The following is an 18,125-nucleotide window of genomic DNA, read 5'->3' on the forward strand; positions in this document are numbered from 1 at the left end:
AAAGAAAATATGGATAAGCAAAAGAAGAGCTTAACATAATTAAAAATTATCACCATTTATGTAATAACCAACACACACCTCTTGAGCAACAATAACATCAGGTCTTCCATCACTATCTTCTACTTTAGTATAAGGTTTATCAACAACCCTATTTAAATCCTCATGTAAACCATCAAGTAAAAATGCAAGCAGTTCTTGAGAATCATGCTGTTGGGTTCCTGTAAATACTGGTGCGTACTTTCCAATTGTCCACTGAAATAAAATAATTACGTGCTGATAAGCTAATCTTTCATAACAGTGAAGTGGAAACTTATTTTTAAAAAAAATCTGTTGTTGACTTAACTCATAACAAAATAAATAAATTTAATTTTTTTTTTCTTGACACCTATATTTGGATATGATTCATAATATGTAAATTATTTGCAAATTCTAGTATAATATCAAACTTGATTATTTTATAATTTAAATTAGTTTTCATCAGTTTAACCAAAATGAAAACACAGAATTCATTAATACATGACTTAAAATGTAAGCTCAGTAAGCACTGATAACATAAAAATTTAAGCTTTAAATTTCTTTTTAGCTGTAAAATATATAAATAAACATCTGAAATTTACTAGGAACAAGACATTCTTCACCTTTAGAATTACTTTCATTAAAGTTATGGAGGTTTGACAGTTAATATTTCGACTGAATAGTTCCACATTCCATACAATTCCAGGGATGTGATATGCTGTTACTTTAGGAACACTGCATCTGTTTTCAGGTTAATCCATACAGAACAATTCAATATTGTTGATCGGTAATGTGCTCTCCATCTGGTTAAAAGTCCTTATCTCCCAAGGGATTGTGGACTGGATGGATGCCCAATGCCTTAAGCTAATCTCAAATTAGTGTAGTCCAACTCATACTGCTGTTCCTCAAAAGATAGATTGTACTGTTTCTTAACCCTTGATCTCTTCTTCTCTACTTTTGGCTCTATTGGTACAGGTTTGATCCTGTTAGGACCATGCCAAAAATTCCATTCACTTTGAAAATATGGGCTTGGATCCCATAAATCCAGACCTAATACTTTCTAAAACATAAAATATAAAGTATTTCACTGTCTGCAAGATAACTAAACAAGCATCAGTACCGTAAAAAAAACCACACAGTTTGCTTGTTATATAGATTTATATTTGATGGATATTATAATACATATTTACATACCCTGTATGCAAATGTGTACTTGATAATGTATATTTGATAATTTTATGTGAAAATTTGTCCACAAACATTTAAACAAGTTAACATTTGCATAACTTACTGAACAGATAATACTTTTTCCAAAAAGCTAATAATACATCAGATTATGTCATTTTTGTTTATAAATGTACTCTTCCCATCAAATTTGGATAAATGAGTTTCTACCACAATTTTATTTCTGTCTACTTAAAACAATTGAGAGGAATTTTTCTGTATATTTTTAATCCATTTATTTAATAAAAGAACCTGCAACTATTCATTAATTTAAAAAATATCTTTGGGATATCAATTATCTAAAATTCAACACAACAATGTGCAGTAAAAGATTTCCATCAACAAAAAGATACAGACCCAAACCCATTTCTGATACAATAAAATTTTTCTAAAAGAATATTTAAGAAAATATTGACATATTAATTTATATTAGTAAGTCATTATCTATTGCATACTAACCAACATAAAGATTTCTTATACTCACCCTCAACTTTAATGGAGCAACTGTTTTAACAGTACCGCTCCAAATATCATGAATAAGATCACCATAACGTTTTGCAATATGACCTTTCATTCCCATAGAATTTTGTCTATGGAATTAAAAGAAATGAAAATTAAATTAAAATAATACACAAAAAAACAATGCTTTTTCAATAAAATAATATATTTATAACTAAAAACATTAAACAAAAAAACTAATAATGGTAATTTTTAATAAATACAAGCTAGCAGTTACTAGTTTGAAGTTACTATAAAAGAAAAGATTAAAATTTCATCGCATTCAACTTCACAGAATGTACAGTACTATTATCCAGTGTATCTCTGATCATTAAATTTAAAATTAATAAATTAAAAATCTCCTACTCAGCATTCATTTTGAATACAGATAGAAATTACTTTTTCACCAATTTCTGAAATGTTATTATTTTTTAAAAAATGTTTGGTAAAACAATTACTAGTTCATTTATATTACAAACTACTATTACCTAAAAGCATAACTCAATATGCTACTTACAAAGAATATTATAAAAAAACAACATAGTATGTGAAAAAGAAAATATTTGCATAGTTTCAAGTTAATCCACATGTATTTTTGGCAAAGTAATTTTTTTCAGTACACTTAAAAAAGGCTTGTAACAAACTGGACAGTATAAATTATTGATTTCCTGGTTAAATATTTTGTTTTCCTAGTAAATTAATTGTATGGTATATGCAGTAAAATACACAAGTAATGGTGTTAGTTAATATATAATGATGGCAGTTAAAAAACTTTCGTAACAACAAAATATAATTTTCTTAACTTATACTAAAGCCTTTTTACAAAAAAATCTGAGTATGTACATCAGGTACCATAGCCATAATGGTTATAAGCAAGCCTACATGAAGCAAAGTCACTCTCAAAAATAACAGTGATTTTCAAGAGAGAAGTATCCCAGGCCAGGCTTAATAAGCAAAAATTAAGGAAAGAAGGTGTTTCTCATTGCCTCTTCACCAAGCTATTTTATTTATAAAAGCGCCTTCATAAAACGCTAAGCTTGCCATCATTATTAAATATTTGTTATATCTATGTATATTCCATTTGAAATATAATATCATACAGAGTTGTATAAACTGATATTTAGTAAATAAAAAAAACATTAACTTATCCATGCATTTATATTTATGAATGTATATCCTTTGCTAAAAAGAATAGTCGCTTGTTCTTAAAAAAAATCATATCCACCTTCATCATATCAGACCACAAAATTGTTTTCATATAACTAAACGCGATACCTCAGTTAATGAGAAGGGCCTTATTATGCTTCCATTGCCATTTTTAATAAACCAAATATTTTTATAAGTCTTCCCAACAGTTTATTTTAAATATAATTAAAAGGCCTTTTCTTTTACAAAAACAATAATACTCTGATGATGAATTTTGCAGTAATACTACTTACTTTTAAAATCTCCTTAATTCTTTGCATCTCTGTTCAACAAAAACTTAAATAAGTTTTATTGATGCCTTCTAAATTGTGATTTATTTTGAAGACATTCTATATATTTAATACCTTCACATATTCATATATTTATATTACTTGATGTGCTTATATTTTAAATCGTTAATACAGATTTTAATCAAAACTATTTTTTTATTTTAAAATTAAAAAATTATGCATTTTGTGATGATGCTGCTCTGTTCAGGGTTTTAGTGTGGTTTTTTCCCTTAATCCATCCAGGCTGTTTCGCTTTTATCTGTAGAGTACTATACCTGACATAAATTACATAACGCATTATTATGTAATGATTAGAGTAAAAGATTTACTTACTGAAAAGCAGATGATATTCAGTCCTACAACTGACATTTTGACTCTGATCACCACAGGGACTGATTAGCAACTAGAACTACTTATGTCTCAACTGTTTTACATGCACCAGATAGGCAGATAGTACGAAGAAACAAATGAATGTACTCCCTTCTATAGGAAAGAGTACATTATACAAGGTGTCACTAGACAGCAAATCTATAAAAAGATATGTTAAGTCTAAAAATAACCAGCTTATAATTAAAATAACTATATTTTAAAAAGGCTTCAATAGAAAAAATTAAAAAAATATTCACCTGTTTAATTCATACAGATGTTTATCATTTAAAAAATACTGAGTAAGGATTTGAGTATTGCTAACACACTGCAGTGCTGCATTCATAAAGCAAGTGTTACCAAGATTGTTAAGACCAGTTACACCCTTTTCTGTTGTTCCAGCTATAAACAAAACAAAGAATTATTAGGTGCAAAAAAATTATTCACAATGCAACAAACTTATTACATTAAATTATGTCTCGAATAAAAGCAAAATCCTTAGTGTTCTAATGTGAATAAGTGTTAATATCCTAATAACGTAATGAAAATTCTTCCCGCTTCAAATACTTCACTAATATTACGAATGTATAGTTAAATGTAAAGTTCCCCATTAACAGTTTTGATTATTAATTTTTTTAATTTACTTTTTTGTTTACTTTTTTCTATAGATCACACTTCAGAAATGTTCAGCAATAACACTAAACAAAAGCTACTATCAAACTGTAATTTGGCTTGTATCTAGTCATCTAAGAAATCCATAATTATGTCACGAACACACTATCATACTACAATCAGAAGTAGTACTGAAGAAGAAGTAACTCAATTTATTACTTATCACTGATGTGCATAATGGTTGAAAAAATTACTATTGCATTATCTTAAACTGAAGAGAAAATTATTCAAATAAACCACTTAATTATACTCAAATAAGCGTCTCTCTTGATAAGTTCAAAGAATACATGATTTGTCAACAAACCAACTTTTTATATTTTTTTAAAAGCTTCTTCACAATAACTCCTTCAAGTCGTTGTGTACAACAGATGTAATAGATACTAACTACATCTGGAGAATAATAATTACCAAAAATAAGAGAAGAGCCAAAAGTGGTAAAAATCCTTTTTTTGTATTCAAGTTATTTCACCAGTTTATTGCAGTTCACTACTCCTTTCTATTCTGTATGAGGTAATTGACAACTACCTCTGGGTGTTTTATAATAAAAACCTTCTTTTTATAACATTCTGCTCTATCTCCAATTTGGTTTAAAAAGCTTCTTCATTTAGCAACCATCTCTGCTAAAATGCTGCAACTCAAAAGTTTCTATTCTTTGTTTCACTAATTTTTATATCATTTATGCTTCACTACCGTGAAATACTACATTCCACAAATACATTTTAGAATTTCTTTATAATTCCCAAATCTACAATTACCAGCACATATCTTGAATGTGTAAAACCTCTTTTGCATTGTGCATGACTAGTTCTGATTTCTTCACTTCATTTGCCCTTTGAAATTTTAAAATCTAAACAAAACTTCTGGTATATTGTTTTCTCTTACCTTAATATTCCACTATGGAATATTCTCATTTCTGTTACTTTCATCACTTCGTCTGTTATGTTGCAAACTGAACTTCTCTCTTGGCATTAAATCCAAGCTATATATTACTTCTTTTAACTCGTTCCTAGTTTCAAAGAATATACAGTGTTATCAGCAAATTTCAACTTTATTTTTGTCTCTGGACTGTTATCCTTCTACCACATTTTTTTTAGTTTTTTACCACTTCTTCCATACACAAATTAAGAGGTAAAGGAATCAGATACAATCTTACCTCATTTTTCCTCACTTCTTACTATTATTACAGCTACCTAATTGTTACAGGAAATATCTGCTCTCTCTTCCTTACATTAGTTTTTCATCTAGAAAACTGACAGTATAATTACATGGTAATTCATTTTTCAAAATCTTCTCTTATTTTTTATATACGACATCTATGTTTCCTGTAATTATTTTCCTGTTACATCACCACAATACAAGTGGCAGCTGAGGTGTGATGCACACTGGAATTAAGGGGAGAACAATATGTTGCAAAGACAGGTACTGCCATCTTTACTTTTATTCCCTTACAACTAGCATTCCAAAATTCGTTGACCCAAGTGCTCTAACTTTCTGTAAGTTACCACTGTTAAGGAATCAAGTACAACTGCTATGTCAATGCATCTAAAACAACATGCAGTGATAAAATGTTTAACAGCAGAAGAAGTGAATGCTAGTAACATTCACTGTCATCTAAAAAGTTGTTTATGTTGATGAAACTACTGACTGACGTACTGTGAGTAGGAGGGCAATACAATTTTCCTCATCAGAAGCTGGTAAAGTGAATATTGAGGATGAATTTCGCAGCGGTTAACAAGTTTATGTGACTGATGAGAAGCACCAAAAGGAGGTGGATGAACCGATACAAAATCATACATCATACAAAAGCATTAAGAGATGTGTGCGTCATTTTCAACAATCCACAGAGCTGATAATTCTGCATCATGATAATGCCTATTTATACAGATTGCATATAAAACACCAATACACTAAGCATATAATACACTGAGGCTCTTAAAGTAAAACAATTTGAACCTATTCTACACCCTCCATAACTCATCATATTCGGCACCCTACAATTTTCAATTCTTTCCACAATTAAAGAGATATTAAGGGTATTTATTTCAACACAGATGATTAACTAAAGCCCGCAGTGAGGTCATGGACCAAGAAAGGACTGCCAGCATTCTTCATTGATGGAATGAAAAAACTGGTTCACCATCAGGAGAATGTGTAGCTGTAAATGGTGACTACCAAAAAATAAATGTAGTTTTTTTTTTTAGCAAAAAATGTACTTTTATGCCATATTTACTTCATTTGACTACCTCTTTTCATATGTGAATTATGAGTAACTGTGCTACTCTTTGTCCATAGTTGTTCTTCATTATTTTTCAGTTCTATCTTTTTTATTTTCTTATTTTTTATCAATTATCTCACAATTCATGTACGTGCAGAAAAATAACAATAAAGTTCACACTTTCCTACACAGAACAGAGAAATTACTTACCAGTCCGACACTTGTCATTTTGTGGTAACGCTAAATGCCCGATTTCTTCTGGCCATGTAAGATCTTTATTCCGCACTTCTACCAAAATTTGATCCTCATCTTCTACATTTAGTTCTTCTAAAGTTGCAGTTTCATCCTCAATCGGAATCACACTTGTCTAAAAATTAAAAATTTTTTTATCAAAGTTTATAATTAATCAGTCACAAGAAAAATGAAATAAATGATAAATGCATACGATTGAAAAACTATGAGCAGTTTAAGCTGATTAGGACCTATACCTTTTTTGGGACTCTACCAGGAAATTATTTTTCATTAGTGAACCAAGGTTATACTAACTATTTAAATTAATTTATATCAACCGCATTATGATTTCAAAAGAATATTTTAACACAGATTTATTAATCATGCAACAGCATTCACACATTTACACCGGTTAGATTTATGAGTTCAATTAATAATGGAATATTATTTATATTTTAGTAATACAGTCAGTAATTAGTCTTCATAATAAACATGCATAAACTGACTTATCTTTTGTATATGGGTTTGGTGGTAAGTGTTAGATTCTATTTATTCATTCCAGTAGGTCCAGTATGATAACTTTATAGGAACTTCTTTTTACGCCATAAAATTAAGTTACTTATTCAGTTTTATACTTTAACCTTTTCTGTGAGCTGTTGCTGCTGCTCAATGGAAAATAATGAACAGGATAATTTAAAAATATTAATTCCATAGATAGGATCGTTTCTGTAGGAGCATTGATACTGTATTACGTGATCCTGTTATTACTGTTAATGAAATTAACACATTTTTCTGCAGCTCCTGATGGGAATTTGGTAGCACTTTTAATTTTTTCTAGCCTCTTTAGGATCGCTTCCATATTTACTGTACCTACAGAGTCTGAGGTTGGCTGTCAGGTACATTTTTAAAAATAAATAAATAAAGCCACTAATGATTAATATAAAAATTGTCAAAACTTTTGAACATTATATCTCCATTAATGTATATATAATAAATTTTAGTATAAAAACTGAGGAATTCCTGGAGTCACTTAAAATCTGGTATGGCTATACCTCTTCTGGGAATAGGGATAATAACTATAAACCTATCTCTTAAGAAGAAAAAGAACTTAAGTGGGACGTATATAAAAAAACGTCGGTTAGGACATATAGTATCGGTTAGGAAGTGAATCTTGACAAATGCATTTGAAGGGTCAGCAAAAGGAGAAAGGAAACAAGAACGATGAATGAAGTTAATATGTGAGATGAAATTTGGAAACTGCAAGAGGATGAAGGAGAAGGCTTGGGACAGAAATGGATAAAGACAATAGTGGCATAAGGGACCTGCTGCCAGGCAGAATACCAGATGACGATGAAACCTATCTCACTCCTCCCAGCTTTTTAAGAAATTAATGAGAAATGTTTCAAATCCAGTCACTTATCCTTTCTTAACCTCCTTAATGGATTTTGTCAACGGCCAAGAAATTCATCAAATGTGCTTCTGTTGTCTTATATCGACCCATTTTGAATTATTTAACATCAAGTAAAGTCAATTGTGCAATTTACTGACCAATCCTTATACTAATACCACACATGTTTCAATTTCAAAATATTATGACCTGAAGCTTCTGGCAATGAAACATGCATCCCATGTCACGTGGGTGTGAGGTTATGAGTTAGTCGAATGATTGTGCCACTGAGAGATACACAAGCAAGATTACACTGAGCAATAAACACGGATACACTCAGATCCGTGTTTATTGCTGATACTATTGTTCTTTTAAAAATTGTTCAAATGTCATACTATTATGATTTCAGTTTATTAAATGAATCTAGTGATAGTGATCCTGATAGTGACGTGCTTGATGGCCTTGAAGCTGAATTGGAAAATTATAAAATTGAAACTATGTCAAATTGAAATGAAATGAATTTGAATTGGACCTCACCAAGAAAGTGCTAATTTCCCAAATGAGTTTCCATTCACTGGTACTTCAGGAATTCAGGTACAGATTAATAATTTCAATGATATTATAAACTTTTTAAAATTTTTACAGGCGATGACATAATTGAAACAATTGTCTACAATACTAATTTATATGCTGAAAAGAATTTGACTTAAAAACATTTGCAAAAGTTTTCTTGTTGCAGCAAATGAAAACCAACAAACAAAGGCGAAATTCACACAAGTGAAGATTTTTATGCCTACGGTTTGTGAGGTTCTACAGAGATCAGTATTGGAAGTGATGTTTTAAATTTGTGTCAGGACAATTTTGAAGGCTTCATAGTGCCACTTGCAGATGATGTTTCACTATGCTGTGAAGTCTGCTCAACCGATAAACTAATGGAAAAAGACTTAGCTAAATTAAGATTTTGGTTTAATTTGAACTGTGCAGTTTTAAGTAGAAAGATAAAATTTATGACATTTAATTTAAGAAAACAAATCAAACCTGCAAAACTATTTTATTATAGATGTCATAATTGTATCGTGCAATAAGTTAGTTTGTAATATTCGTATAAACAAAAAAACAAGTTGAGTTTATGAATACCTAAGTTTAAGCCAGCAATTTACATGAATTGATCATGTTACGTTTTCACCCCCTCTTGCTGTCGGTGCTGAAACCTAGCGATGGCTAGGGTGTCCAAAGCAAACTATGGCCACGCCACTCTACATCACTAGCTGCTCCCTTGAGCACAGTATGTAGTGTCTTATGCCAGTCTGCACTCATATCTGGCCCAAGGCGGTTGTGTCTGGATGGACTCTCTCAATCTTTGTTCGGATGAACATTATTTTAAGTTTCATTTAGCATATGTTTGCTATTTTTAAAGTTAAGTTATAAGTTACAAGTGTTATATTACAAAATTATTTTAAACCGCAAAGACGACGTATAATTAAACAATCCTTCAGTAATCAACAAGGTGTTATCTTTATTCATCACCTATGAACAAATACAGTCCACCCTTGCTCTAAAGTTTACTGCAATGCTGTTGACCAACGGCGTCCCGTCGATGTCGCAACAGATCATATTAAAAATATCAAAACCAATGTTAAGATTACTTATAAATATAATTTTTAAAGGATTGTGTTTACCAAGATCCCCTTATCTGACTAGTCCACACTTCTATCTGTGGGGTTACTTAAGAGAAATTGTTTATAGGAACAATCTACACACCTGTAGGAATTGAAGACAAACATTACCAAAGCCATGCAGGAAATAGATAGAATACAGTTAACAAGAGTAGCCAGGAACATGGTCAAATGTGTGACAAGTATATAGAAGTGGACATCATTTTCAACCCCTGTAAATTATTATGCAAGTGTTTGCCAATAAACTATTATTTACAGACTAAACTAAATGATGGGGCCTTTTAAACATCCTGTATTTTATTATTTGTTTATTTGTTGAGTTACTCCATATTTATTTTTGATTTTACTTTTTTCATTTATGTTATTCAATATATTAATCATTTTGTATATAAAAAAAGAATATATTGTTTTTCTTTATAAAAAAAAAAGTAAAGGAACTATTAATTTTTTATTTCTTACGTTGGTTTTGAGAGTGGAGTAATTTATTTGGTTTACTTTGCTTTTAGCTAAACTTTATAAAAGAAATGAAACTTTGTTAACTTTATTAATTAGAATTTAATTTTTTCCTGTGTAAATCTACAGGAGAAAAGGGACTGTGGGATAAATAAATTTTTGAATTCAATCATACAGAAACAAAAGTATTCAAAAAACGTACATTTACATTTGGCTCTTCCTTAATACGCCCCAATCGCATATCATCAAGTCGAACATGAAGCCTCTCACTAAGAAACTCATACACTTGTTTAACAGTTGCCATCCTACTGAATGTAGCAGTATGAGCAAGAAATCGCTTCGGAGGAGAAGGAAGGTTTGAAACATAAGTGTAGCCAGTTGTTCCTACTGAAATAACAATAATATATAATTATCTGCTTGCCATTAACAAATTACTTCAGAAATGTTTATAAAAAAAGAAAAGAACCAAAAAGAATATAAAATTTTTTTAAAAATCTACTCAAGTTGTTCCACATAAATAGTAGAAATAAATATGATACAATTTGAACATATTTAAATGCATACAAATAAACTGCATTTGTGTGCTTGATAATTTGTCATATTTAGTGCAAAGTTTTAACAAGTAGGACAAAACTACAAATCTTACATTAAAAAAGACTAAAATCTTTATAAAGCATGCAACCTGTCCAATCTTAATTTTTGGGTTTTTGAAACCTTTTCTTAAGTACATTTTAGAATATTTTTCAAAAATCTTAAAGTTCTGTTTTTCTTAGAAAACCAGAAAAACCTACCTACCCAATTCCATTGAAAATACTGAATTAGGCTCTATTTTAATTCATCCCTCAAACCATAAAACTAGACTTTTTGTGTCAAAATGTAAAAGCAGTAAAGTTTGTCACATATTTTCTTAAAAAGTCTTGATTTTGAAATGGCTGATGTCTACATGTTCCTGTAAATAAGATTAAATATCCTTTCTAAATTGCAAGCATCTACTCCTTAAATGATCAATCACCATGATTTCAGCCGAGGTTCACACTCCAGCCAAACCAGTATTAGCCCAGAAGTCAATTTTTACAGTCATGTTCATTTATTTCTGCTACAGAAATACTTACAAAAAAGATTTGTAAACAAATTTTTCATGATGTATGACTGATTTGTAAACTGCATAATACAAATGATGTACAGGGTCCGGCACATAAACCTGATGATTTTTGAAGAATAATAATTAAACTGTGTTTCGTACCATTAAAACATTTAATATATCAAATTAAAGATCAATTTTTGCAATTTATAGTGAATTACTTACATAATTTTTTATTTATTTGAATATTATGTTGTCCAAATGTTTTCCATTACTCCTTACTTAACCTTATCCTCACTTAACCTCATTCTAAAATTTGACATTGCTCGCTCAATCATCACTTGTGGAACTGCTTCAATTTCTTGTTGAATGGCCTCCTTGAGTTCTGCAATTGACTGTGGTCGACTACTGAAGACTTTATGTTTGAGACACCCCCACAGAAAAAGATCACAAACAGCCAGATCAGGTGAATGCGCTGGCCAAGGAATGTCGCCAAATCGGGAAATCAAACGTCCAGGAAAGGTTTCTTGTCGTTTGGGTGATGGCACCATCCTGTTGAAACCAAATTTCACGTCCTTGAAAGTCATTCAGTTTCGGTCGCAGAAATTCATTCAACATGTTTATGTATCGATGACATGTTGCTGTTACTCTGGAATTTAAGTCCTCAAAAAAATATGGGCCAATTATGCCAAACTTTGAAACCGCACACCACACTGTAACATATTGACTGTGAAGTGGTTTTTCAAGAATTTGCCGTAGATTATACGAAGCCCAATAACAGTAATTTTGTTTATTCACAAATCGTGACAGATGAAAATGTGCCTCGTCACTTAAAAGAATAATGGCATCCTGGTGGACATTTTCAAGGATGACCTCGCATGCTGCTTTGTGAGATGCCCAATCATTTGCATTAAGTTGCTGCACTAACATCATCTTATATAGATGGAATTTCAGGTCCGCATGAAGAATTCGTCGTACACTTCGATCAGAAATGGCTAGCGCAGCAGCATGTCTCGCTGCTGAACGTCGTGGATACCATGATGGAAAGTTTTCCACGTGGAAACTGAGAAACTATAAAAAGAAACACGCAAAAAGGATCCACATCCTTTTTCCTGAGAAGATTATCATCCTTTAAACAATTCTGCAATTTGCATTTCAATGCAAGAAATAAGCAACAACAGTTTTCTAGTGTCCATTGTATATTTTTGTGTAACAGCTTTATTACTAGTAGTAGACTAAAAAAAATAATATTTCAAATAATGTAATAAAAATGCATATTTAGATTGAATTGCTATTTTTTAATTTATAATAATTTATGAATATTTTGGTATGAAATTCAGTGTGCGAAAAAGTGATTTCTCATTATCACAATATGATATGAGTAAACAATCTGGGGGTATGAGAAAATTATAAAGGCACTGCATTATCTTAACTACTTATATCGTGCTTTTGAGACAACCACCCTGTTTTTACAGGAAATAATTATGATTACAACATTTTTAGAACTTACAATAAATTAAAATATGTCTTCTTTATCAGATTTATGATGACTGTGTACAGAAAGCAAGTTTAATACATCTCAAGAGAGTGCAATGTATAAAAACAATAACAATCAATTAAGAATGGCTAGAATAATTTCAAATGTCTTATAACCAGACTAGTCAAAATAGTCAGAAAAAAAATTATTATTTCCATTATTACATCGGTCACCAATGATAAGGGAGCAGGTAAAAGTAAGTTAAGGTATAACTAAATCACTTATCTTTGCTAGTAACCACAAATGGATCATCTTCCAATAATTTCAATTTGTATTTTTTTTTAATATGTAAATTACTAATCTACTGGTAAAATTAATGACTGATGATGAAAATTAGAAGAAACAAATAGTTTTAAAACATTGTATCAAAAGACAAATTATAGTATAGCTCTTCCAAACTACTAACTTTAACTTTCAATAGGCAATTTCTTTCACCAAGAGATCAGTTATTTATACTACATTAAAAAGCAATCTATAACAACAAATTTTAGAAGAAAATAACAAAATTATTTTAAGATGAATTAATTACAACAAAGGTCAAACTATATAATATGTAATAATAAATTATATAATTTTAAAAGTAAATTGAACTACACATGATATAATCAAACTATTTCAAATAAAAAGCTGAATTTTTAATTCCAGGGATATGCCAAACTTAAATGTCATAGTATTGCAGATAAAAATCTGCAATATGAAGTTTACTAAATAAGAAATCTTTAATCAAAATACTAATTCATAGATATGTTACTTGTAAAAAAGACAGTGTTACAAGACCCATTATTGAGAAAAATTCATCCATGAATAAATTAAATTCATTATATTCATTATTTTTTTAACAGAAAAGTTTTTAAAAAATACTGACACTTACGAAAAACATACTATTTTCTTTATTATAATTGTTATAAATATTTTATTAGAGTAAATTCTTTTTCATACTCAACAAAAAATATACTGTACTTTATACTTTTTTCTTTTATATTATTATAATCATATACCATTTATATAGTTTCAATAGAATTTGTTTAGAGTTTCCTATTAATTTTAATAACAAAATATAAATAAATAAATAAGATATTTAAAAAATGGTTAAAAAAAATGATCGGAATAATTTACTTTAACCAACGAACACACATACTTCGTCAGAAACTCTCAAAAGAAATGGAGTCAGCTCTTTTTTTTTTTTAATAACAACACTGTCACACAACTTCAGGCATCATACTGAATCCTAACTTTCAATTTATTGCACTTTACAGTGCAGCTTACTTAGAGGATACTTGCTAAGTGCAGCTGCAGCTCCATATCCTCCAACCATGCTCGACCATGAAGATGGTGTAGGTGCACTTCGCTGGGTTTGAACATGCCGTAGTAAACGAAGAGTAACAGGATACAATTCTAATTCCAATTCATCATTATTTCTTGGTTTTATTACCTAAAAAAAAAAATATTTGGATGATAAAATTGTGAAGAACTTAAAAAAACAACTCAAATAAATTTGAATCAAGAAAACAATTTTTTTTTAGGGGATGGCAATAAATGCTTTCGCATTTTTATTGCCTGGAACAAACATATCATAACAATATAAAACTAAAAATAGACTAAAACTAATATATTAAAAACAAAAAAAAAAGACTTACAACTAGTAGGGTGGAGCAGAGGAAATGCATGGTTTTCATTACTGAATAACTTCTGAAATAAATTCTTGTTTAAAGTTTTATTAAGAAAGGTTGTTTTCATTACAGAAAAAAAGTTTTACATTAAATAATAATATTTTTATTGCATTTTTAAAATCAACAAACCTTAATTAGGTTTGAGAAATAATGTCAATAAGATGACGTCCTTCTTGTCGGATGCAAATTCAGAACCTCTCCTCAAAGCTCTGCACAGCTTTCTCCAAATTTCATTCAACACTCATCAATTTCTTGACGAATGGAAATTTTCAGGTCTTCAACTGAATGTGGCTTGTTCACATACACTCTTGAATTCGGGTTTTTTTTTTTTTGTCTTCAGTCATTTGACTGGTTTGATGCAGCTCTCCAAGATTCCCTATCTAGTGCTAGTCGTTTCATTTCAGTATACCCTCTACATCCTACATCCCCAACAATTTGTTTTACATACTCCAAACGTGGCCTGCCTACACAATTTTTCCCTTCTACCTGTCCTTCCAATATTAAAGCGACTATTCCAGGATGCCTTAGTATGTGGCCTATAAGTCTGTCTCTTCTTTTAACTATATTCTTCCAAATGCTTCTTTCTTCATCTATTTGCCGCAATACCTCTTCATTTGTCACTTTATCCACCCATCTGATTTTTAACATTCTCCTATAGCACCACATTTCAAAAGCTTCTAATCTTTTCTTCTCAGATACTCCGATTGTCCAAGTTTCACTTCCATATAAAGCGACACTCCAAACATACACTTTCAAAAATCTTTTCCTGAGATTTAAATTAATTTTTGATGTAAACAAATTATATTTCTTACTGAAGGCTCGTTTAGCTTGTGCTATTCGGCATTTTATATCGCTCCTGCTTCGTCCATCTTTAGTAATTTTACTTCCCAAATAACAAAATTCTTCTACCTCCATAATCTTTTCTCCTCCTATTTTCACATTCAGTGGTCCATCTTTGTTATTTCTACTACATTTCATTACTTTTGTTTTGTTCTTGTTTATTTTCATGCGATAGTTCTTGCGTAGGACTTCATCTATGCCGTTCATTGTTTCTTCTAAATCCTTTTTACTCTCGGCTAGAATTACTATATCATCAGCAAATCGTAGCATCTTTATCTTTTCACCTTGTACTGTTACTCCGAATCTAAATTGTTCTTTAACATCATTAACTGCTAGTTCTATGTAAAGATTAAAAAGTAACGGAGATAGGGAACATCCTTGTCGGACTCCCTTTCTTATTAGGGCTTCTTTCTTATGTTCTTCAATTGTTATTGTTGCTGTTTGGTTCCTGTACATGTTAGCAATTGTTCTTCTATCTCTGTATTTGAACCCTAATTTTTTTAAAATGCTAAACATTTTATTCCAATCTACGTTATCGAAAGTCTTTTCTAGGTCTATAAACGCCAAGTATGTTGGTTTGTTTTTCTTTAATCTTCCTTCTACTATTAATCTGAGGCCTAAAATTGCTTCCCTTGTCCCTATACTTTTCCTGAAACCAAATTGGTCTTCTCCTAACACTTCTTCCACTCTCCTCTCAATTCTTCTGTATAAAATTCTAGTTAAGATTTTTGATGCATGACTAGTTAAACTAATTGTTCTGTATTCTTCACATTTATCTGCCCCTGCTTTCTTTGGTATCATAACTATAACACTTTTTTTGAAGTCTGACGGAAATTCCCCTTTTTCATAAATATTACACACCAGTTTGTATAATCTATCAATCGCTTCCTCACCTGCACTGCGCAGTAATTCTACAGGTATTCCGTCTATTCCAGGAGCCTTTCTGCCATTTAAATCTTTTAATGCTCTCTTAAATTCAGATCTCAGTATTGTTTCTCCCATTTCATCCTCCTCAACTTCCTCTTCTTCCTCTATAACACCATTTTCTAATTCATTTCCTCCGTATAACTCTTCAATATATTCCACCCATCTATCGACTTTACCTTTCGTATTATATATTGGTGTACCATCTTTGTTTAACACATTATTAGATTTTAATTTATGTACCCCAAAATTTTCCTTAACTTTCCTGTATGCTCCGTCAATTTTACCAATGTTCATTTCTCTTTCCACTTCTGAACACTTTTCTTTAATCCACTCTTCTTTCGCCAGTTTGCATTTCCTATTTATAGCATTTCTTAATTGCCGATAGTTCCTTTTACTTTCTTCATCATTAGCATTCTTATATTTTCTACGTTCATCCATCAGCTGCAATATATCGTCTGAAACCCAAGGTTTTCTACCAGTTCTCTTTATTCCGCCTAAGTTTGCTTCTGCTGATTTAAGAATTTCCTTTTTAACATTCTCCCATTCTTCTTCTACATTTTCTACCATATCTTTTTTACTCAGACCTCTTGCGATGTCCTCCTCAAAAATCTTCTTTACCTCCTCTTCCTCAAGCTTCTCTAAATTCCACCGATTCATCTGACAACTTTTCTTCAGGTTTTTAAACCCCAATCTACATTTCATTATCACCAAATTATGGTCGCTATCAATGTCTGCTCCAGGGTAAGTTTTGCAGTCAACGAGTTGATTTCTAAATCTTTGCTTAACCATGATATAATCTATCTGATACCTTCCAGTATCGCCTGGCTTTTTCCAAGTGTATATTCTTCTATTATGATTTTTAAATTGGGTGTTGGCAATTACTAAATTATACTTCGTGCAAAACTCTATAAGTCGGTCCCCTCTTTCATTCCTTTTGCCCAGCCCGTATTCACCCACTATATTTCCTTCCTTGCCTTTTCCAATGCTTGCATTCCAATCTCCAACTATTATTAAATTTTCATCTCCCTTTACGTGTTTAATTGCTTCATCAATCTCTTCGTATACACACTCTACCTCATCATCATCATGGGCGCTTGTAGGCATATAAACGTTAACAATCGTTGTCGGTTTAGGTTTTGATTTTATCCTTATTACAATGATTCTATCGCTATGCGTTTTGAAATACTCCACTCTCCTCCCTATCTTCTTGTTCATCACGAAACCTACTCCTGCCTGCCCATTATTTGACGCTGAGTTAATTACTCTAAAATCACCTGACCAAAAGTCGCCTTCCTCTTCCCACCGAACCTCACTAATTCCTACTATATCCACATTCACCCTATCCATTTCCCTTTTTAAATTTTCTAGCCTACCAACCTTTTTTAAGCTTCTAACATTCCACGCTCCGACTCGTAGAATGTTATTTTTTAATTTTCTGGTGACCCCTTCCTTAGTAGTCCCCACCCGGAGATCCGAACGGGGGACTATTTTACCTCCGGAATATTTTACCAAGGAAGGCGCCTCCATTGTTGCTATGTGAAAATGCAGAGAGCCACATTTTCTTGGAAAAAAAGCAGCTGTAGTTTTCCATTGCTTTCAGCTGCGCAGTACTCAGAGGACTGAGTGATGTTGATACGGCCGTTTAAGTCATTGTGACTCACGCCCCTAACAACTACTGAAAGAGCCGCTGCCCTCTTTCAGGAATCATTCCTTAGTCTGGCTCTCAACAGATACCTCTCCGATATGGTTGCACCTTCGGTCCAGCTACTCTGTGTCCCTGAGCACTCAAGCCCCCTCACCAACGGCAAGGTCTCATGATTCATAGAGGAGGCTGAATTCGGGTAGCCACACAAAAAAA

The 18,125-nt window shown here is 31.3% G+C and overlaps 1 protein-coding gene across 4 annotated transcripts in view; it reads right to left on the minus strand.

Moving 5' to 3' along the window:
- Usp32 (Ubiquitin specific protease 32) overlaps window positions 1-18,125 on the minus strand; it is a 138,205-nt gene that overhangs the window by 46,707 nt on the left and 73,373 nt on the right. For all 4 annotated transcript variants that reach the window (XR_012756017.1, XM_075362252.1, XM_075362251.1 and 1 more), the window contains 6 exons: window positions 14,097-14,262; window positions 10,415-10,599; window positions 6,676-6,832; window positions 3,839-3,980; window positions 1,724-1,829; window positions 79-252 (listed from right to left, as the gene is read on the minus strand). Coding sequence is in view for 3 of the 4 variants with exons in the window: in XM_075362252.1 (XP_075218367.1) it covers window positions 79-252; window positions 1,724-1,829; window positions 3,839-3,980; window positions 6,676-6,832; window positions 10,415-10,599; window positions 14,097-14,262 (930 nt within the window). In the remaining variant the exon portion in view is untranslated. The remainder of the gene's footprint in view (window positions 1-78; window positions 253-1,723; window positions 1,830-3,838; window positions 3,981-6,675; window positions 6,833-10,414; window positions 10,600-14,096; window positions 14,263-18,125) is intronic.

The sequence above is a fragment of the Lycorma delicatula genome, chromosome 4 (genome assembly GCF_047948215.1).
Source record: "Lycorma delicatula isolate Av1 chromosome 4, ASM4794821v1, whole genome shotgun sequence".
NCBI classification, from domain to species: Eukaryota; Metazoa; Arthropoda; class Insecta; order Hemiptera; family Fulgoridae; genus Lycorma; species Lycorma delicatula.